At 38.4% G+C, this 23,694-nt stretch overlaps 1 protein-coding gene across 3 annotated transcripts in view; it reads right to left on the minus strand.

The window, feature by feature from the left end:
• Nucleotides 1–23,694, minus strand: part of FAM189A1 (family with sequence similarity 189 member A1) — a 111,493-nt gene that overhangs the window by 29,429 nt on the left and 58,370 nt on the right. For all 3 annotated transcript variants that reach the window (XM_017835919.1, XM_017835921.1, XM_017835920.1), the window contains 2 exons: nucleotides 17,018–17,128; nucleotides 9,862–9,993 (listed from right to left, as the gene is read on the minus strand). In XM_017835919.1, coding sequence (XP_017691408.1) covers nucleotides 9,862–9,993; nucleotides 17,018–17,128 — 243 coding nt within the window. The remainder of the gene's footprint in view (nucleotides 1–9,861; nucleotides 9,994–17,017; nucleotides 17,129–23,694) is intronic.

Below are 23,694 nucleotides of genomic sequence, written 5' to 3' on the forward strand. Positions count from 1 at the left end.
CATTACCTATTAACCTCATTTCCTCCAATCCTCAAGTGAAATCACCTTCCTAGGGCTCTGATTGTTTTCATTAATTTCATTTGGTTCACCTCATCTTAGTCCACATTCTTCCTCAAATGCAGAATCCTAAACTGGGCACAACTGAAGGCCTTGCAAACGCTGACTGTAGCATAAGGATTATTTCGAGTGCCTTAAAAGCTACACTCACCCTTACACATCCTGCAGTGGTGAACGAGGTTTTCTGCAACAGCACATCAGTGATTCATCTTTTGTCCAACATAACCCCAGATCCTTTCCTACGGAAATACTACCCTCTTCATCCTGCTACTAGGTAAGAACAGAAGCAACATCATAAAAAACCAACTGTTTTTATCAGAGAAAAGCTAAAAGCAAGGCTCATTTTCAATTACACTTATCTTTCATTTATAAAAAATAAGGAATAAACCTAATCCATTTCATTCTATGTGGATAGAAAAAGGACAAAATGTCCCCCCATAATTACTTCCTCACGTACTGCAAAGCACAGAGTAAAACCAAGTAATGTTTTCATTTTCAGTTATTTTTCATTACCAGTAATCCCAGAAAACCTCTCCTGACAGTGTCAAACAGACTGCTTTAATTTTTATTCCCTGCTAACTGTCGTGAAACAAGACACAAAGTAAGACTCTGCAAGCACCCTGAGGTGCAATAGTGTCCCAGGCTGGACACTCATAATGATCACAACTCCTTTGTGGTTTGGGACTTTTCCCTCGGGTCACTGCTCCCTGTTTGCTGTTCAGCATCATTGTTCGATGCAGGGCAGGGATCACTGTCCACAGGAACAGCCTCTCTCGACACACTCCCTTTTCACACGAAGCATACAAGTTATTGTTCCCAATGCAACCTTTTGGAAGATGAAGATACAACTAGGATGTTTCAAATGCATTGATGCAGAATTTTATGTATCTCAAAGATTCATAGGGAGCAGACATCTATCAGCCAAAAATGTAACAACTGAGCAATGACTGTGGTACCCTTACCATCACTAGGTATTTCTTAAAGCAATAGTACTTCTTTATTTGTTTTGGCTTCTTTTCCTAACATCTGTTTCAACTCAAACAAGAATCAACACACAACCAATCCCTTCTCCTCTGTTCCCCACTCCCTCCCACACCCTGCAAACATTATTCAACCTCAGGCATTTTACCATTTTCAAGGAATTTACTTCCTGTGCCCTGGAGAAAAAATAATTAGGTAATTCATGACACCCACTTATTCAACTATAGATAAAAAATGAGCAGGAACAGGCTTTTAAGATCTAAAGCCCTCCATGGCCAAACACTACCAGAGGGGCAGTGGAGGTGCTTCCACAGATTGCAGCTGAAACACAGTGACAAATGGACACCATGTCCTTTAGGAAATCTCTCCGAAAAAGCAGTAACCACAACAGGGACAATCTTAATTTTCCACAGCACCTGGCCACAGACAGTTACATTTATAGGTGTCTAAAGGAGCAGGAAATCTATACTAAACACAAAATCAAGGAGATTTAGTGACAGATTTTTGATTGACATCTGCAACAACACTAATCAGAAAATACAACACATGAATCTGTAATGGTATGAAATATGATTCTTTGCTCCTGAGAACTGGCTGAACCAATCTTCTCTTACATGGAATTTTCTGGGTACTTTTGTATTTTTAAAACAAAAATCGGATTCTTCAGCATGTTTATATGATAACTAATGCTCTGATAGGTATAAGGTACTAGGCAGAATTATTCTTCTACAGGTTACGTATACAATCTTCTTGATACACCTCAACTCTAACTGCAGAGGACACAAATCCCCTCCAGAGTGGAAGCAGCTGTCAGAATTGTCTGGAAGCATGCCTAGATCCATCCAGACACATACCCACTGGAGGCAGACAGCACTGGGAGCTGTTTCTCTGTGGCCAGTTATTTTCCCAAGTAGGTCTCTCAGTAAACCTCAAAAGCTGAATTAAAATTTAATACTGATATGTGAAAAATCAAGATTTCATGGTTGTAGTATTCCATTCCTATTACAGTTAAACAGTTACTAATTAACTGTGTCATTATGTTTTCCCTCCATAGTAACAGACACCTTTGACTTATGCTGTGGTTCCAGAGGATACTTGTGATTCTCAAATCTTCTTCACACTATCATTCATTCATATGTCCACCCATAACTTCAGGAGAGAACATCTAGTTTTTCTTTTTCTTTTCCTGATTTAAGCTGTTTTCAGTATTATTTTTTGGACACTATTTCTTTGCTACTGCACCTTAAAGTTCTTCCTTATTAGCAGAATTAAAATAATATATAAATATATAAAAAAATCTATGTTCTCTAAATGTGCAGCCCAAAAGCCTACAGAATACAATATAATAGGAGCTGTAATACAAAACCTGAGTATATTTGAAAATCTCAATGTTTAATTGAAATACTTTTTTTACTATTTCATATTAAAAAAATGTAATTTTAGGATATAATTAGGTAAGAACATCATATGAAAAAAACCATATTGTAATATAGTTAAAAAGCAATTTCTCCTTAACACTGATTTTCTTTGTTTTCCATCAAACTGCTGGCTGATAAGGCAGTCAGATGGTATTAAACTGGAATAAGTTAAAAAATTGCTGATTGATTTGTCACTTTGATAACTCAACTGCAGAAACAATCATTTAACAAAGCAATTTAAAACAGCTGTTAGCACATGCAATTACCTGATAGAAGCAAAAAAAATCTCTGGAATGAGATAGAATCTAAAATGAAAAATGACAATGGCATGAGTCCTCCATTCATGATGGGAGCAGTGGCAGAGCTGGGTCCTTTATAACCAAAGAACACCCACTGTAAGTGTGTTCACCCCTCTGAAATTTTGCCCTTCAAGACCTAATTTGAGCTTCCTGTCACAAAAAATATAAATCAAAACTGGAATACAATCAATTGGCTCTAATGGTGGGCCATACCCACAGAGTTCCTTCATCTTAGAAAACAAACTTAGAACTGAATTCTCTCTAAAATCAGGTGCCTTTCAGAAGCATCAAGTAAGCCAAACTAAAACAGGAATCTCTGGACATATTCACAACTCAAATAAAGATACTGGTAAATATTTAATCACTCCCTTGCTTCTTCATATCATAGCAATGAACTGTACTGTCAATTAAGTTACAGGCATGAACATCAAACCAGGGAATCTGACATTCAATACTGACCCTACCACACAGATGAACCACTATTACCACAAAATATTCACTCTGTCAAGTATTATACAGAAAATTAACCAGCTGTGCTGCTTACAGAGAATTCAGAAACTGTTTTTAAACCTATTTTGCTCTAGAAGGAGATAAAGTACATATAACTGCCTTTTGTCCCCACTTACTCCTCTGTCTCCACATTTACTTACAACATTTAAATTATTTATTATGTTTTCTGAAATGTGTTCCTTAGGTTCATATTACCAAAAAAAAAAAAAGTTACATAGCACAAATCCATTACTTATGAGCTCCAGTCTGTGCAACAGTATTGAACTGGCAACTCCCTTTACAACACACTCATATTTTGCTGGCTCAATAGATTATTTTCCTGTGGAAATAAAAGGTTTGTAATCTTTAAGGTTCTTAAGTTCTTTGCACTTTTGACACCTCAGTCAATATACAATAAAAGGAGCAAAATAAGCTCACTGATGTGTAAAAAGAACACTGTGTAATCAGTAGCCCTGAACACATGGATCTAAACATCCACACCAATCAATGGATAAAACCAGCTTCACTTCTGCAATTCTGTGAGATGATTTCTTTTCTCCTTGATTGACTTCAATTATGGTGCTTCGTTTCTCATACTACTGTATCCTGAGAAGACATAATGAGCAGTAAAGCTTTTTCATCCATGAAATTAGTGTCACTGTACCTCTTTTATTCATGAATTCAAGGACAACAATCCTTTAACTCAAATTATAACTTCAGTTGTTCTCATTGGATACGTCTGAAAAACACCGGAAAAAATAGCTGTTCTACTACAGAGAAGACTCAAGAATCAATTCTGAACCATATAGGTCTCAAACGCACATTGAACTGTAAAAGGAGACATGGACAACACTTCAGAAGATAGATTTCAGGTATGAAAGTATAATATAATTCCTTATTTCACCTGCATCTAAAATATTTACTATATTTTTAAGGGAGCAGTGCATAGCTGCTACTTAAGAAAAGTAAACTCAAAAAGGTTTGCTCTGCCTGCATGAGAGTTTGTATGTCTTTGAACTCAGGTGTCTGCAATAAATTTAGTATTGGAGACGCGAGAGTTGGAGACTCCTGAAAGACTAAGGTTCCACAAAATAACAAGGATGTAATAAACAGATTCCAGTCATTCACAGAGGCAGCTTTTCAGCCACGGAATAGGTTTACAACCATGTGCACTTGTCACCCAAGCAAGGAACAAAACTTTGGAGGAAGGAAAAGTAGTGCAACTCTTCAGACTGCAAAGCCCACTGTGAAGCTCTCTATTTCTGATGGTATCTAGTGTGAGAAATACACTTGAGTGTAGGGAGTATTTTCAGCTACCTGTAAAGCAATGGGAAACAAATCCAGCATTTAAAAATCTGACAGGAAATTACTCATTCTACACTGAGCTTTATCCAAGTTTAAGTAGATTATGAAGTCTTTCAGGCAAGTCATTCAGCAAAATTAAAATATTGCATTTGGTCATATAGCAAATCTGAGGAAAGTCTGTTCTCGTAACTCTAAGGAACATGTTAGGAGTCATCCTTCTCTGCTGTGCAAGTGAAAGCATGCTCCGAATGAAAAAAAATTATATATATGAGTGGGATTGGTTACCAACAAACTCAGTAACAATTCACTTGGATTCAAAGGAGAAGAAAGGGAAGATTCACACAGAAGACTTCAAGAACTGTGAGGAACATAAATCTCTAATAATGATGCCTAGCTTACAACTAACAAATAGAATCAGTAACCTGGAAAAGGCATTTAATATTTATATTGTACTTGAATTTCAGCAGCTCCAAGCCAAATACTTATGCTGAACAGAGAGGAGTGAATCAGCTTTTCTCTTTGCTTCTGTAGTCACAAAACCATTCTAAAGATGCACTTTAAGTGAAGGAGAAAGCAATTATTTAAATAGCAAATGTCTGCAGGTATTCTGGACTGAGTAAGCTGTTAAAAGTAATTGAAAAGACTCGGTTGGATCATTACTAAACCAAAGCAGCATAACATTCTCCTCTTACATGCATGTATTAGACAGCAATAGTACATTACAAAATAATTGAAACTTCCAAATACCTAACTTCACCCTCTCAAAATATTGCATGTATGTCTTTAACAAGTTCAGAATACTCTGAGTTTAGAAAGAAGAAATAATTGTCACAGATTGTGGTGAGGGGAAAAATAGTTTTCTCCCTAAAGTTATAAAATGGTAAACCCCCAGGGGGTGGTTACCCTTGGGGTTGAACCAAGAGTGCTTCTGCAAAATACAAACATATCACCAGACCGGAAAAGAAGGGTAGTTGTAGTTGTTGTTGGAGAGGTGGCCATGTTCTGAGGCCACGAGAAGGGGCCCCCAGCCCCACTGGGGGCTGAGCACCCCCAGCCCCCAGCTGGGGGGCTACGGGGACTTGGAACAGTGTTAGACTGGACTAAGTATCTGTAGCTGAGAAGCTGGAAGTTTTTCTCCTCCACCAGAGCAGCGGCAGAGGCAGCAGCATACAGAGGACAGTGGCAGAGAGCCAAGAGATAAAGAGAGAAGCAGCAGAGACAGCATGCAGCCAAGGAAGACACAGAGCTGTCTGAGAGAGAGAGCCAGCAGCAGAGAGAGAACTAAACTCTACAGAGAGAGAGAGAGAGTTTGGGTAAGAACTGAAACAAACTCCCCAAACCCCTCTGAGACCTCCTAGAGAGGAGGAGGATGATGGACTCTTACTTGAGAAGAGTCTTAGAGTGCTACAGCACCGAAAAGAAAGGAGCGGAGAAGCTCAAGGCATCCCGGAGCTGGACCGGGACGACCAAAGGAATGCAGAGGAGGGCTTCCCCCCCCCCCCCCGCTGCCTTGAGACAGAGCACAGAAGCTCTGTAAGAGAATTTGAATCCCCTGAGGATAAGGACCGTCACAAAGGCTCCTGTATATTCGTTGATATGACGTGGTGAAGCAACCTTTGTCCTGGTAAACCCAGCCCACGGAAGAGAAGACCCTCGCTTGGAGTCAAAGGGCCAAGAGGGGCTTGGATAACCCCCTCGTGTGTACTGGCAGAGATCCAGCTACAGCTGCTGCATGAAAGAAGAGAGCCTGCTGCCCTAGAGACACTGCTGCTCTGAAAGTAGAAAGGATCTCTTCCTTCTTCCCTCCTCGACTTTTATGTGGAGAGAGAAGAGATTTGATCCATTGTAAATACTGTTTTATCATGGTAGAGATAGTTGAGATTGTGTGTGTAATGTGTTATAATATTCATTTGTACAGAGTACAGTCATTGTAATATAATCCTTTCCCCCCATTTTGAGTCTTGTGTGTTGTCTGGAAAACCCATCTCACACTGGGCTGAGATGTGAGAGGGGGGCTTGGACTCGAGAATTAGATTTTGGGGCTCTCAAACCATGACACAGATGAAAGCTGTCAGAAAAATTCAGTCTTCACACTTCAATTAACTTTACAATAAAAACTCAGTTTCTTAAAATTTCATCCATAAACCAAGAAGACATTTACTGTGGAAAAACAGATTACGTTGATGTTAATGAAAGCCATCCCATCTGAGCCATCACTTCATTTCTGTATATCTGACTCTTAATAAACCTTTTTAACTAATTTTGTAAATATGTAGGACTTGCTTTTGCTTTCATTTGGCTTGAAATAAATCAAGTAACTTCCTAACACAGGATAGAACTGTTCTAGAAGTCTGGTTATTGTAAAAAATCCAGATACTGAGACATCGACATTCTTCAGCAGCACAGATCATTGACCCTGAGTATCCAGAGGAAAGCAAGGAATCTTATTTTCAGGGGCAGTTTAGGACCACTTAATTGCAGGAAACTGTGTAGCAAATGCACCTTCTAGTGAAAACCAGTAACCAGAAAGTCTCTCCATCACAAACCAGGGCAGATGGGTCACACTTTGGTGCCTGCAGATCTGGGGAGTTCAGCACATCATGTAACTGTGCTATTGGTACTGGAGGTGTGCAGACCAGACTACAAGTATGATACCTTCTAAATAAAACCCCAACCCCACCAATTCACCATCCTTGAAATGGGTTGAGTCCCCAACCTTTACAGCAGTGAAATGGCAGAGTGTTTTTGTCCATTTTACTGTAACATACAATTTTGTGCTGAAATTCCACTACTCAAACAATCACAGAAATTAGCACTCATCTCATAGATCAGTCAGCATTTGCAATCAGTACTCATATCTATGTATATATGTATACTCATATGTATATATTTGTGACTATAGATATTGGTTTCAGTAACTTATTCAGGGTTTGAAAGGAAGAAGGAAGAAGGATTGATTTACAAAGGAGCATGAAGAGATGGTTCAGAGCAGAAACAACAACAACAAAAAAATTTAGAGATTTTTCAAAGCAACTATAAAAGCCCCTACTCAATATCATGCAAGGCATGATCCCAGCACAATTTAACAAACACAAGATCAGTATCCACTGTTGTTTTTCCTTGTCCTGTTTGGCTGCCTGGGAACAAGATCAGACAGGTGATATGTGCACAATTGTTCTGTTCACAATGCAGCTCCACAGCTGCTCCCACTAAAAAACAGAGATGGCTTAATGGAAATGTGAGCTTTTTACCTCACTCTTAATAAAGAGAAGGAACATGAAACCTACATAATGTTATACAGAAAGGGGTATAATCTTAACTCTGGTTCTCTAGATTTTCTCTCCCTCTGGCTCCCCAAACAATGAACACAATTGAGCTTTTGGTACTAAACATCTGTTCCCCTAAAATCACATTGCAGTTGTTAATTGCAATTAAAGAGGGTGAGCCGTATCACTCTCAGCTGTTTACCTTATGAGCTGTAACTTTCTTTCGTATGGGCTTCGTAGAATGCTGTACTTAAATTTACAGACAGCTATAGAGAGCTCACTAAGACAAACAGAAAGCAAATCTAGAATTAAAACTGAAAAAAGATGCAAGAAACTTTCTGAAAAAGTTATTTCCTAACTACTCTTAGATGAAAACTTCTAAACGTAATTAAAACTGAACTCAGGCGATGTTCATGGGAACTCCTGTGTTTAAATCCATTCTCTTCTAGCATAAGCAGATATGGCAATTCCCTTTATAAATGACTGAGTTACACTGTAAAAGACGTTACATTTTCTGTTTGTATTCTAATTGCTGTATTGGTTAGAAACCTTATCCTGATTTTCAGCATATGTCACTTTTACTCACTTCATATGTTGACAATGTCCTCAAAGGTAAATAGTTGTTTTCTCTCTCATTAAAGTTTAAGTTACTGACATATTTACAGGAAGCAACCATATGCTCCCTCAATCTTTATTTTTATGGAATTAGCCAGTCAGCTTTTCCTGCATGACAGGTTCATGTTTCTGCATCTGTCATATTTTGAGGAATGTCCTTCTGAGAAGTTACCTTCTCGTAACACATTTCACTGAGACTGCACGACAGAACACAGCCCTGAATTTAGCATCCTGAGCAGCACTTTATTATTAGGTTTTGACCAGCTGTGTCAAGTTATGCTTCTTTTCCACTTAGTAAATTCCTGCTACCCAGTAGGTTCTTGCTCTGTCTCCTTTATCATCCTCATTAAAACCTGAAGCTGAGTTCTTCCTTAATTTTGGGCCCATAAAAAAACCACTTTAACTTCTACCTGATCCTATTACTCGGTGGTAGCTTTTTTCTTTTTCTTAACAAAGCTAAAGAACATTTAGGTATTTATTGCATACCTCTTACAAGATTTCTACCTATTCTGAAATTTAAACTGTATCTTCAAATATCAATATAACTTAGCTTTTTCAGGCCCCACCCTATAAACTACCTCCCTAAGATCCTTCTCACATTGAATTTCTCTACTTTACTCCAGTATTTTCTGTTAATTTTATTAAAATACATACTTTGAATTGAGAGTCCCAGATGCAGAATAGTTCTGTTCATCACTAAATTAAACCTAGAATGAATCAGTATCTGCTTCTTAGGCTGGGGTTCCTTTTTCTGACCAGTTCTTTCACTGAATCCTTACTAATTTTCAAAACAACACCATGTTTGGTGTCAACAAAGCAAAACAATGATGTGGGCAGTTACACTGAACTTTAATGCACACTTACAGTATTCTTAATATTTGCTCTCAATTTTTTATCTGGGTAGGTGTAACACAAAATGCAAGATTTAAACTTCTTATAATATTGCAAAGCAGTCTATAAGCATGTTTCCAGCATTATCCAGAAATAACACTTACTATCCTCTCCCAAAGTAATGTCCTTTTGTAATCTACTTCTGAGTTAGCAGTACAGCATGAAATAGCTCATCATTCTGCAGTGATTTGTTTCTTTAGTCTACCACAACATGAATAAACACCACCACCTCTGATCCTACCTTCCTTGAACAGCAACATGACAGATCCCTGTTCTTGCCCCTTCCAGCATCAGTCCTAACCCATTCTAACTTCTGTTTCTTAAATAATCTCTAACAAGAGAGTTACCCACACAAATGCAGATATTGTGTGTAAAATGGTTCACGCATAGAAGCACTACATTCTGCTGGATAAAGGTACTTTTTTTGCATGTAAAAGTGGATGAACACAGAGAACACCAACTGCTACTTCTTCCATCAGACACTTCTGCCTTGCTGAGTTAAAACTGCAATACACTGTTATCCTCTCCTTTGGGCCTCACCTTTAGGGTCAGCCTTACTGCGTTACACTCCTGCAGAGGGTTCAGCTTCAGGGTTTCTCCCAAGTTACTGCACCCTGATGTTTGGTGCTGCATTTCACAGCAAACACAGACACCGTCACTGTCGAATTTAATCTGTGGAGAAAAAAAAAAAGGTCAGAAAAAGTATAAATCAAGGGAAACACACGTCCCAAATCGTGTATTTACATTTACAGTGACAGTGATGACTAATAAATGCAAAATAAAAATATCTATGCAGAAATCTTGGAGCAGAATATTTTCCGTTAGTTAATATAAGGTATAAAACAAGGTAAAATACAGAAAGAGGACACAATAGCAAAGAGTGCTACCTTGCATGACTCATTTTGAAAAAAATTTGCTTTCCAACGGCAGTTGAAACCAGAGTAACTCAACTGAATAAACATAAAATCATACCCAATGGGGAAAACCAAAAAATAACAGAAAGAGGTCAGAAAACATATGAAGGAGTCACTAATCAGTTCTTTATTTCTCAAAGTAAAGACAGAAGCACAGTGGCTGGGTGGTAGGAGATCTGAATCACTCTTTTACATTAAAAAAATTTAAGATTTACAGATACAAATCCACAAAAAAATTTCATAATGCAAATACGTGTTTACTATTTTAAATTCAAATTCTCCCTAGGATGTTGCCATTTTCCTGAACAAAGACGGGTAGCAGCATTCCTTGTAGAATTACCTTGCATAGCCAGATACCTACAATCATTTCAACAGAGTATTTACTTACTGCTTAAGCAGAGCAGTAAGTACTTACTGTTTAAGACCTCTATAAATGTTTAAATTGTTCCTATGATCTTAAAAGTTATGTATTTAATTATATGTAGTTTTAATGCCACCCCTATCAGGCTTATCTAATACTCTCTCCTTACATGCTGGTCACCAGGACACATGGAAGAGCAAAAATAAGAGTCAATTGAAAAACACAATAAAGTTTTGCAGATGAGGTGCAGATGACCGTTTGCCATGTACTAGGAGGAAGGCATGCTCACAGCAGGATGCTGTCTCAGAGGACTTCAATGCCTGAGACTCCAGATTGCCCTCTACCCAGTACAATTTGTAAAAGGCTTTTAAAAAAACCTAGGTATGTAGATGACACCATTTCCCATATTCTCAAAGGCAGCACTGGAAATCATTGTCTATGGCAGCTCACAGAAACCGGTCATACCCTATGCCACAGACACTGCAAAAGAAATAAAGAAAAAATACACTGTGCACCTCTATGATAGTTGTGGGGTTTATTTCCAATTAACATACAATTTAATTCACAAAGCTGCTTTAACAATTTCAGACTGGGGTTTTATCTTCAACTCCTGTAATCTTTTAATACTTTCTTTTAAAAAGTGAGGCATCTGGAGAAAACCCAAGTACATGGTTTACGATCACATGACCTCAGCTCCTCAAGTCAAACCAGTAAATGTCAGTGGGGAGGTCTTGCTCCCAAACCTCTCCTGAAATGGTTCTGCTGTCAGATAAATGCTACTGATGAAGTTTGACACTTAGATTTTGAGTTTACAGCCAGGCCACATTCAGGGGCCAGAAGGCTACACCACACACAGAGCAAATCAATACAGGCTTCAGCTGCAAAAAAGTTTTTATAATGAGGAATATGGGCAAAGTTTTCTATTGCAAGATCATCTATTCTGATTCATGCTGTCCCTGCTCAATGAAGGACAGTCACTGACTCATGGTGGTATGTACTTGACACTTCTAATATGAAATACAGATCTTAGGTCTACTTTTATCACACGTAATGAACAGGTGTCACAGAAATAAGGCTAAAAAGGCTCAGTCAAGATTCCCCATTTATGAGACATTCTCAATTCATTCAGAAAGCTGTGCCATAACTTTGCACTGCCCAGTAACTCTCCTTTTAATTTAATTCTTAAAATTACTTAAAAGCTAATTGTTTAAGTGAAAGTTCCTGCAAAACACAGGGACAATCTTAAGAATCACAGCATATTCAAAACCACTTAAGATTCACAACCAGACTGGAAGCATACTATTTTTGGAGGTTTTAACTTGCCCTATCACGCACTTTTTCCTTCCAATGTTCCTGAAGTGACATCTTTGTGAGTTGTGTTTTTATAACGGGGAGCAGGACAAGAGGCTGAACGTGTCATTGCATATGTGACCTCAACAACACAGCCCCTGAGAGCACTTCTGAGCCCCCGTGCTCCACGATGCTCATCCCTGCTCCATGATGCTCATCCCTGCCCCACTGCTGTCTCACACTTGCACAGGTAGGATCAAGAGTTCATACAGCTATTCTGTGCCCTAAACAGGGTCAAAATTAATATGGGGTTGTTTGTTTTTTTTTTCTTCTAGGGAGGAGGGGGAAGAAGTAATTTATTTTTAGTCCAGATCAGACCTCAAATGCCATTCACTATGTGGCTTCATAAACAGAGACAGCAGCACTAACAGTAAAGCTGCACTGGAACAAGGGAGGAGTCGGGAATACTTGTTCCAGCTGCTGGGCTGGTGTTTGCCAACCTCAGACACAATTACATCAGCAGTGCCTCCAAAGCTGTCTGTGTTTAAATCTCTATTTGGTTGGCAGGGCTCAAGAATAAAGCATGATTCACTTCATCCCCTGCCCAAACCCCTATCATCCTGCGTATATTTGAGTTCCACACTGTGAGTCTTATTCATGCTAGTGAGCACAGTCAATAATCATAGTAGAGTTTGGGTACTTTCATATTTATGACAGTTGCAAAGTACACTCTCATCCAACCCATGGTTAAGATTTCAAACATCAGCCTGAGCTACCTATATGCATAAACTGTCTTTTAAGTTTATTCTGTCTTGCCAAAAAACAGTACTGTTACTTCTAAAGCGATAAAACTCATTACAATCTGACTTCTATGTAGCAGAGGATCAAAAAAACGAAAGGACGCTCTAGATTCATTACAAATACGTACACACACATTCATCAAATTCTGTCAAGGTATTAGAGGTGCCTTACAAAGAAGAAATGACTCTGAGTGTGCACACACTTCACCAACAGGTTAAGGTAGGGAGCAATTAAGAGTGTTATGTCACATTCTACCATTTCCCTATTAAGTCAAGTCTTCTAGTAAAGGTAGTAATAGATTTTACTTTTTCTTAGTTTAGGGCTTTTTATAGGGAACATAAAAGGAAGGAAAATTTCAAAATAAAATATAAAAATTCCAAAGTTGATAACAAGGCAGTGAAGTACAAGAAAGCCTCACTGGTGGGCTTATGGGAAGGAACTTCAGTGAATTAGAGTAACTTATGCAAAGAGAAAGAATTGGAAAATCCAGTAAGGAATAAAGTTGCATGGTAGGGAAATATCAAGATTAAAAACTGACATACAAATAAGAACAAAAAAAGTATATTTTTTTCCTGGAATTCTAAAAATTGGTTTTCAATATGCACAGACCTGAATGCAGGTACAACACAAAATGGAACACAAAGAAATCTCTGCACCTGGGCAGTGCCATTCACCTCTACGCAAACTTGCCTTTGGTCTGCTTTTCCTTGCTTTGTCTATTCCAGTTACAGATAATTGAGGGAAAAAAGAGTCTTCCTTTATATGTTACTATAACCACTGGCCAATTTCAGCTGTACAAACAAAAAAAAATTATAAGCAAACTTTTTATACAGAGCTTAACTCTATCACTACTTTTCTGAGTAATAACCAGCTGCATATTTGATTAAAACTACAGCTTTTTTTTTAAACAAATAAGTGACTTACAAGACGAAGAAATAAAACATATTCTATCTTGTGCAGTAATAGAATATAAATTAAAATATATTAATTGCTCTAGCCATATATGTTAAGCACAAATTTTAGAGATCAATTATTTGAAAAAGAAATTCCCACACAGGAGTGTTTCTGATACACACAGTAATGAACAGTTTGAGTGTATAACTGCTCTGTACACATCCTACTATCAGGGACTTAAATCAGTATCTTGAGGTTATGGCTGCAGGATATGCAGCTAATCACAGGGAAAAAATTCCAATTAATTTCTCTTAATAAGCCATTAAAGCTACTGGCATTTTTTTGTTCCTCAGTGTTGTATGTTGCTAAGCTGCAGGATAAAGAGCACAAACACTAACTTCACAAATTACACATTCAAAATGCTAACATATGGTGAACACATTTCTCATATTCACACAAAAATATACATTATGGAATGTACAATAAATCCCCAGTGTTTAAAGCAAAATAAGACCATTGTGCCCTGTTCTTTTTCTTCAAATAACTACTCTATGTGTGAAATGCTGCTGAATTTAAACTCCACAATACAGTAGGTACTATTATCATTTTTAAAGCCACACATCAACATGAATGAGTTTGACAGAAATACCACAACTAAAACAGAATTTACTTTGAATTTGACTGTTTCACTATACTGTGCTTGGAAATTTACTGTTGCAGTTATATGGGATGTTGACTACATCTCAAAGCACATGTCTGCAAAAGCTGAGTTTTCACTCCTAGAGCTGCACCACCGTACAGTACATTTGTATCCTAGAAGGCAACCAGAGGATTTAGATTTGATAATGTACATCCAGTCACACAGTGAGGGAATGCACAGACCTACAACACTAAAGTAAGCCAGCTAAGGCATTAAAATTAAATATACACTTAGAACAAGTTGTTAAGAAACTGGGATTTTTAAAGTGATAAAAGGTAATAAAGCAATGAGATATGTTCGACATAACATATCACCAACTTCTGAGTCACACCCTGCACCTGCTCATAAAGCAGTGCTGCTCACTGCAGAGCATCCCTCTCAGCAGGTGGGCTATGAGAACAGAACTCTACAATTTCATATATATGAGCATTTCAACATGGCAATATTTACATGCAAGTCCCCAAAGTGACTGAAATGTGATTTTAAGAAAGGAAAACCTAAAAATAAGGAAAACCTAAAAATAAGGTCTGGGCAGAAGAAACTGTATTTTTTTTTGATACAGTTATGATAAACAGTCACAATGAAATTAAATTGCCCTTACATAGTATAACACACTGTGGCAAAGCCAGTTAGCATCTCAGCATGCTCTGAAAATTGAAACTACAGTTTGAACCCTTGTTTTATCTTCTTTAGCCAGATCAATGTTTCAGTAGTCCAGAGGAAAATCTGCACATTCCATCTGCAGTAGGAAGGGAAAGGCCAGGGAAATACAAATGAAATGCAACTGTTTCCTTTTAATTTATGAGCCAAGTACACCGGCTTTGAGCTATTGAGCAAGGAAGAAGTAAATACATGTTTCCGAAATCCCAGCGTTTCTTCCTGTTTCTCTTTAGGGCTTTGATACAATCCTACATGAGAGATGTGGCAAGAGGCACTGCTTAAGCACGTGGAAAACCAACCAGCAGAGCATGATGTCTAGACACAAGACTAAGCTATTCATCACAGTGACACTCCAGGTCAAAATACCGCGTTTGAAAATTATAGCATGTAGGTCCCAAAATACAGTTACATAGCTGCATTACGTAGTCAGGAAAGCATTCATTTTAAGAGGCTATTTATTCCTTCTTCCACACAGATACAAGGCTTTTTTGGTAAGTCTTCATAGGAAGTTCTGATACAAATGTAGCCCCTCAAAGTACTTCTAAATAGTCCTAATATCAAAGCAAGGATCTCAATACAAATTTGTAAAACTCACTTCAAAGGTTTTCCACAAAAAAATACCTATGACAACTCTTTTTTAATGAAAAAAAAAGACACCAAAAAACCCCAACAAACCCCTGAAAATAAAAACTATTTTTCCATCACTCTGCAATGCGCAGCACACATCTTACAGCAGAGCTCCAGGTTCCACCAGTTGATTTCTCCATAGGCTATAAAGCCTTTACTCCAACCACAGCTGGAAAACTCAGACATTGTGCAAATGTCTGCAGAACATTCTTAGCAGAATTCTTAGAACAATTCCCAGCAGAGCAGCCAAGCTCCTCCGGCCCGCCTGGCTCAGGGAGCTGCACATGCAGCCCTAACACAGGAGGAGCCACAGCAACACGGACCACGAGCTTCCAAGCTGACTAAAGAAGGGGAAGGCATGGGACAGGTTACACCCAAATGGTGTTCTGTGTCACGTGCCTTTTGAAATATTTCCTAAAACATTTTGTATTATTTGAACTCAGTTTTACTAAACATATTGTGTCCAAACAGAACAAAGGAATCAAACAATGACTCAAGAGGTGCACGAGCATTTCATGGAGTCATCTGTTGGCATTAAATGGAAAATGTCTTTTTCCTTTAACATTTAGATCAACGTCTTGGGGTGCATATGTGTATGTCTTTCTAATTTTTAATGAGTCCTGTGAGTGCATACTCACACGATTTAAACAGATTGATTGGTCTGCTAACAGATTATAATAAAAATAGCACTGGTGCACATTTATAAACATTCTCCAATCCATTTATCAATCTTATAATTCAACATCATTTGTTTCCTGAAGTTGGAGGGGTGTATAATTGTTTTATTATTTACTTTACATCAAGGATTTCAGTAATGAGTTTACTTCTGTAGACATCTTTGTAAGTTTGAATGATAAAATACGTTGGAGTTCAAAATATATGTACTTTTTTTCCTGAGATCAAAACATAAAGGCTCTAGGTAAACTGTAACTTTTAGTAACTTAGACCATAGCATGCCACATCATGATAATTTGTATTATTATGTATTTTATTTAATAAAAATATCATACATTTACTTTGGAAATTGAAAAAAAAAGATTAATTTAGGTTGGCAAATAAAATATTAGCATACACACATCAGACCATTACTATTAGTGCATCTGTGAAATACAGTGCCTCTACAAGGAGCTACTGGATGAAATCCTGATACTGCTGACACCAAATGGTAATCACTGCATTGCTCTGATGTGCCCTGTATTCCACCTATTTGCTGAAGCACTATTGTTACCGTGACATTAAGAAGCAAGCATTTCTAATACTAAAACTTATTTTTTGAGGTGACAAAGCACTTCAACCCTCAAGCTTTTCTCAAAATGATTTTTCCTGTTGTAATACCTGTAGATTGCTCTACTAAATGTTCAGGAAGTCAAAGGAATATGTGCATAAAACCCTAACAAATGCAAAATAAAATCCTTGCCCTTTGTAAGAGACTTGTTTTTCATTACTCACCAGCTGACAGCCTTCCAGGGACTTCACCAGCTGAGCGTTCTGGCAGGAGAGGATGGAGCCGGCCAAGTTCAGCATGACACACACTGCAGACAGCAGCATGAAAAAGGTGATCTGGGAAAAAACCAAGCAGTCCATTATTATTCACTGCAAGAGGCAAATAAGGAAAAATATAATTTAGATGTTCAAGAACTTCCAGCCTGTCATACAATTACATGGATGGCAACATGTTATATAATTTAGAGTAGGGTATTTAATCTCACAACATCTTCAGTCTCGCTCTATAGGAGAAAACTAAATCAAAACTAAGCTTGACTATCATATGCTTTTCTTCCAGCCATTTCAAAGTAATCCACTTATCTCCCACTTTTATAACACACTCTGAAAATTTAATGGGTTTTATTAATGAGCATTGCTAAAATATAGGAATTGAAAAAGTTGTTTGTTTTTTTTTTAAACAGAAGTAACCTTGAAACAATTTAAATCCCTTTTGATGAGGATATGGGTATCCTAGACAGAAAAAGTATTTGTCAATATCACATATCATGAGTTCCAACAAGTTAGGGGAAAAAGGTGAATAAAATTCTGGATACATATAATTACTTGGTATTTAAACAACAATTACAATTTATGCAGCATCTTCCATATTAAATGATCACCATAACTGGTCTACTCTGGCCTCCAATCGGGAGGCCTGGAGACACACCATCTATAACGCTGCTGTTTCCTTTGAGAACGCACCCAGGATCACTCTTGAGGGGAAAAGACAATGCAGAAAGAATTGTGCCCTGCAGAATTTACCACCTAAGGAGTCTTTCTGCTGTGCCTTTTGCAACCGGACGTGCCTGTCTCATATTGGCCTTTTTAGCCACCAGTGCGCTTGCAACCAACTAGAGCCCTTCCCAAATCTTCGTTCGTGAAGCCCGGCCATGATGATGACAATTTACGCAGCATCTTCCATATTAATTACCCATTGTGTTAATTACTCCTTTTGCCTCACTTCAAAATATGTCAAAACATGTCAAAACAATAATTAAGTCAATTCCATCAGCTTAATTACAATTTTATTGCTTTAAATATAAAAAACCTGGCCCAGTGCAGGCAAACAGAAATCTATGTAGGGAATGGGAATGGCACAAGCAATAAGAGGCCAAGAATAAACATGTGCCCAGTGTGTGGCCACCTTAAATATTCAGTGTTGACACTGCCATAACTCAGTGGGAGCAGGAGTGTATTATCTGAAATTAGTAAGAAAATCTGTTGCATCTTTTTCCATATGCATGGCCAGAGTCTACAACCCTTCACTGTTCTCACAAGATGTTATCTTGTGTCAATGCATGTGCTATGCGTATTTTTTGCAACCTTGCATCCAAAATGGTTGTTGGGGGTTTTTTTAGCGTTTTCAGGCAAAAAACCCCACCCTGTAATCTCCACAGTATTAACCAAAGGACAAGAATTTGTTTTAAAAAATTTAAGTTGCCAGCTTCAGATTCTTTCAAGCATCACATCTGACAACAAGGGCTGCAACCTACATCAGGTTTATTTATCTGCAGTACTTTCTCCATATCAGCATTCATTAATGAAGAAACCTCTGCTGGAGTTTCCAAGGTAACCTCTTCTGCTTGCCACTGGCAAAGACAGGAGAGAAGAACCCAGCACTGCCAAAATCACGTAACAGGCTCTTACAACTCCTGCTCTTCTCAGTGGGTCTAAGTATTATGTTCTCTATAGAAGTTGCATTTCAAGGTGGCAGCCACCACATGGTCCCATATCAAACAAACACTGAAGTTCTCTCTCACACTTGTCTTCCCAATTTGATTGGTTTACGCTTCACTTCTCAATGTCCCAGGCAAGGAACTTCCTAAGCTGGGCATGGAGTTAGAAGGGAAAACTCAGTTCCTTTGCAAGTCTTTTGTAACTGCCTTGCCTTTTGCAGAGCACAAAGATCCTAATAAAAGTAACTGAAGTATTTCCAATCTCCTTCCTTAATGCTTCTCAGCTAAATACCAAAAAAAGCCTTCTACTGATGGCCTAGGGCAGACTTGTACCACTGTTATCACAACTTGAGACATTACCACCACGTTGGAAGCCACAACAGAGAAAAGGAGGCATAAAAGTATCAATTACCACATTAACAAGCATTAAACAATATCTTCAGTGTGCTTGATGTTTTTATCACAAATCAATCTTTTCTAACACTGGCACATGTACACAGTAAAAACAAATGTATCTGCAACCCTTTCAAAGAGTGGTCATTGTGGATTGTGACACTATGAAATGCCATAGATGAAGTTAGATATACATTATTCATGAAGTCAATTTATCTAAGTTCCACATTAAAATTTTCCTCAGAAAGTAAGCTACAAAATGTTTGCTCTGAGAGCTCGGTGCGACATCCTGGCAGGAGCAGCATGGAATTATTAGGAAAGAGTGTGTGATGCAGTTAACCCAGTGATCAAGGGAAAAAAATTACACTGAAGAAAACACAGTGTGTCAGATACTGAAGGGCTATGACATCTTAATGCTGTTTTAACACTACAATATGTTTTCCACCTTTCTAGTTAAACACATAAACAAGTTAAAATATTCCTAGAATTCAGGAAGATGCATCAATATCACTAAGCTCCCAAAGCCACCAAGAATTACTACATGAACAAAAAGTGAAACCAATTGACTTATTATGACATAGTCTTAGCAGAACTAATTGGAGAAGTCACAGCTGATATTCTACACAAAGTACTCTATAGAAGAAATGTTAACGGACTCCCTACTTAAATGTTACCATAGTCCTAAACTAATTCTACAAAACTAATTAGCTCTGCTCAGACGCAATTATTTAAAATGAAGTAACAACTCACAATTTGAGGTGTAATCTCACACCTGTAATTATAAATTTGTTAATTCTCTTCATGACCCTAATCTGCTGCTTCTATTTCATTGTTTCCATAATTCTGAGGTTCAGGTTACAAGAAAGAGGTTCTCCTGGCCTTCCCATAACTTCTGTCTTTACAAATAAAACTATTTAAAGTCTTCACATCAGCTCTCTACCAAAAGAGAAGAAAAATTCTAATGCAAAGGGGGGCTGAGGCTTAATGGAATATATTTGCTGTACTTCCAAATGACAGGGATGATGGACATCTGATTGCAGGAATACATGGCAACAGCAAACAATTTACCAGTTTCTATTTAATCCTCAATCACACAGTTTCTTAGAAGACATCTCTACATCCAACCCCAACTATTCTGTGGCTATACCCAAACACTGGATGTAGGTATCTTTCCCTGCTGTGCTGGAAGAGTTATACTTTCCAAAACTTTGGAGAAGAGTCGAAACAAATTTATAGTTCAATCAATTTCTCAACTGATTCCTCTCTGTTTCTTCTGAAAGCTGGCAGAATGTAGCAACGGAAAAAAGGCTGCACTGGCCCTGTGCTATGGCAGAAACTAAGGAAGGGCAGAGACACACGAGGCTCCCCTTTTCACTCCATTTCTGAGAACTACTTTAAGTATAATTATGTAGAGTATATCAAGAGTGAGTTTTCATCCTTGCAGTCCCAACATGCACACTGAAGAGACCACACCACACAAATCTGCACAGAATGAAAAAATCAGTTCCCCCATGCTTTTACAAGGGACAGCTCAAAATAAGTGACCTTCTTTACTGAAAAAAAAATAAAGTAAGCCCTAATCCTAACAGGTTATCTTTCCACTATAACAGAAGTTATTTGTAGTTCTCTCTTTAGTAATTTTGACTTTTTAGAAAATTATCAGTATTCTCAGATTATTTGTGAAAATTTTTTACTGCACATTTCTTAAATAGATATAACCCTACACTTGCCGTCAGAATGTCCCAAAGTAGATAATCTTAAATTTATGGATGCCACCAAAAAAAATCAAAAGGATTTACAAAAGTTGATGTATTCTCCCCATCCATTCTTTTCCATCACTTTCATTTTTGTTTCTCACTATTGCTTTTTTCTTCACAACTAGCCTCAAGTAATTTATTCTCTTTTGTTTTTACAATTTTTTTATAACCTTTAGACTTCATTTCATCTTATTTCCCAAAGGCACAGTTAAAATTGTATTACCTGAAAAACTGAAATCTTTAATCCTTACTCTTACTGTGTCTTTCACAATTTGTTCTTGAATTGTTAGGAGGTAAAAGGGGAAAAACAAAAGAACGACCAACTTTAGCAAACACTAGAGTTTGTGATTTGTAACAGAAAACATTAAAATTTTTGATTTCCTGTAAATATACAGCTTTCTACCAAAATATGGAGTGAGAGCAGCCCTGAGAAGAAGGATTTGGAGATACTGGAGAATAAGAAGCACAATATGACCCGGCAATGTGTGTTTGTAGCCCAGAAGCCAACCACGTCCTGGGGTACATCCCAGGCAGTGTGGGCAGCAGGTCGAGGGAGGGCATTCTGCCCCTCTACTCCACTCTCACAAGAGACCCGGAGAGCTGCATCCAGCTCTGGGGCCCCCCCCACAGGAAGGATGTGACCCTGATGAAGCAAGTCCAGAGGAGGTCACCGAGATGATCCCAGGGCTGGAGCACCACTGCCTGGAGACAGGTGGGGAGAGCTGGGGCTGTTCAGACTGGAGAGGAGAAGACTCTGTGGGGACCTTTGAGCACCCTCCCATGCCTAAAGGAGCCCCAAGAGAGCTGGAAAGGGACTTGGGGCAAGGGCATGTGGTGATAGGACAAGGAGGAATGGCTTCCAACTAGATATTAGGAAGAAATTCTTCCCTGGGAGGGTGGGGAGGCCCTGGCACAGGTTGCCCAGAGAAGTTGTGGTTGCCCCATCCCTGGAAGTGTCCAAGGCCAGGTTGGACGGGGCTTGGAGCAACCTGGGCTAGTGGAAGGTGTCCCTGCCTGTGGCAGGGGGTGGACCTACATGACCTTTAGGGTCCCTTCTAATCCATTCTATACTATGATTCTATGAAGCTGTATATAAAAGCAAAAAACAGATTGCAGAAGCTACAGTGTGACAGTACTACTCTAAAGAAGTAAAAGATGGCACAATTTCTTATGCAAGAGGAGAAAAATTTAATAACCGGAGAACTTCAAATTTCATTACAATGATAATGTTCATCTCTGGTCTCTGTGTAAAACATTCTAAATTGATTCTGATTCTATTTTCCTATGTATGTTTCAACTGTGTAGTAAGTAATAGAGTGAACCTTGACGTCAAACTCAGTTAAGTCACTCTTTCACAAATTTATATTAAACCCTGCTTTTTGCCAGTACCTTTGATGGTGTTTCTTTAAGTGACCCAAACCACAGATTCATGACACTATTTATCATATTTATAAATATATGGATAAATATCATATTTATCCACCAGGAGCACAGTAAAAAGGAATGGCACATATTAACTACAGTTTGAAGAATGACTTACTACTACAAGTAGTTTTCAGTGGTTTGATAGTCAAGACACACTTAGAAAAAATGTTACCTTCTGTGCAGTGTTGTATCAGGGCTTAATTAGATGTTAATAATTTTCGTCTGTGTTTGGCTCAGCCACCTGTCAGTTTATCTTTTTCCTGTCAAGTTATGAGAAAACAAGCACTGATAAACAGGAACTTCGTCCTTGAAGAGAGCTTCTTGTATAAATTATATTTAATTGCTGTCTTATGATTGGCCCATCACCTTCCAAGGACACTTGAAGGAGAAACTGAAGAGGAGAAAGATGAAGTAAACCCCCAGACTCAATTAGAAAAGACTCCTGAGGTATAACATGCATGCTCAAGGGGAATCCCGAGTTACTCATGCATGTGCAGAAGAGATCCCACTTGCATAACCAAGGGGTGGGACTGAGGGCCTCTAGTTGGGCGGTGCTGGCCACACCTGCCCAGGTAGACGTCACTCAGTTAATTGTATAAAAAGCAGACAGTTCATTCTGGATGGAGCAAGCTTCACATCAAAGGACAACGTTGCCTTTTGCGGAACACCCGCTATCTCGTGAGCCTGCCGACTCCGAGAATGCAGCTTCTGCTCTGGGGAATTTTAGGCATTCTGGGTCGGTAAGATAACTTCATAAGCCACACCTGGGTGACTAGAGAGTCATACTGAAGGCTTATTTTCCTCTTTCTCTCTCTCTCAAGTTTGTTCGTTTTGTTGGCCACCTCCTGGTAATAAATATCAGTTTTGTTGAGCTTTCAACGGTGTTACGGTTTTAGTTTCAGTATCCTTTGAACTCACCCTATTACAAGTGTACTTGGAGAAAAAACAGGCATTGCCATGGTAAGCTTGCTTCTGCAAATCTGCCAATCCTCTGTACCTGTAATACTGTGTCTATGTGTTTTTCCGTCTTAATTCCTGTCCTGTAGTTTTCTGAAAAGTCATAAAATCATCCTTGAATGAACTTAGTTTTACATTATTGAAAAATTTTGTAGAAACGTTGATGTTTGACGCTTTTGAGACGCTGAAGTTTGACACTAAATACTACAGACTTTTCCAATCACATTAATTATGTATGCATACAGTCAATGGGCTTTATAATTTTTCATCATGGCCAGTCTTCACGAACGAAGATTTGGGAAAGGTCATTACCCTTCGAGCCTGCGCAGTGGATTTTTTAGGTGAGACCCAGCGTGCGCTGAACTGAGCCCACCCTTTAATCCTGAGGTTCATCTGCCGGGGCCGAGCAAACTTGGACAGTGGCAGTGAGGTC

The sequence above is a fragment of the Lepidothrix coronata genome, unplaced genomic scaffold (genome assembly GCF_001604755.1).
Source record: "Lepidothrix coronata isolate B3197 unplaced genomic scaffold, Lepidothrix_coronata-1.0 Scaffold266, whole genome shotgun sequence".
NCBI lineage: Eukaryota > Metazoa > Chordata > Aves > Passeriformes > Pipridae > Lepidothrix > Lepidothrix coronata.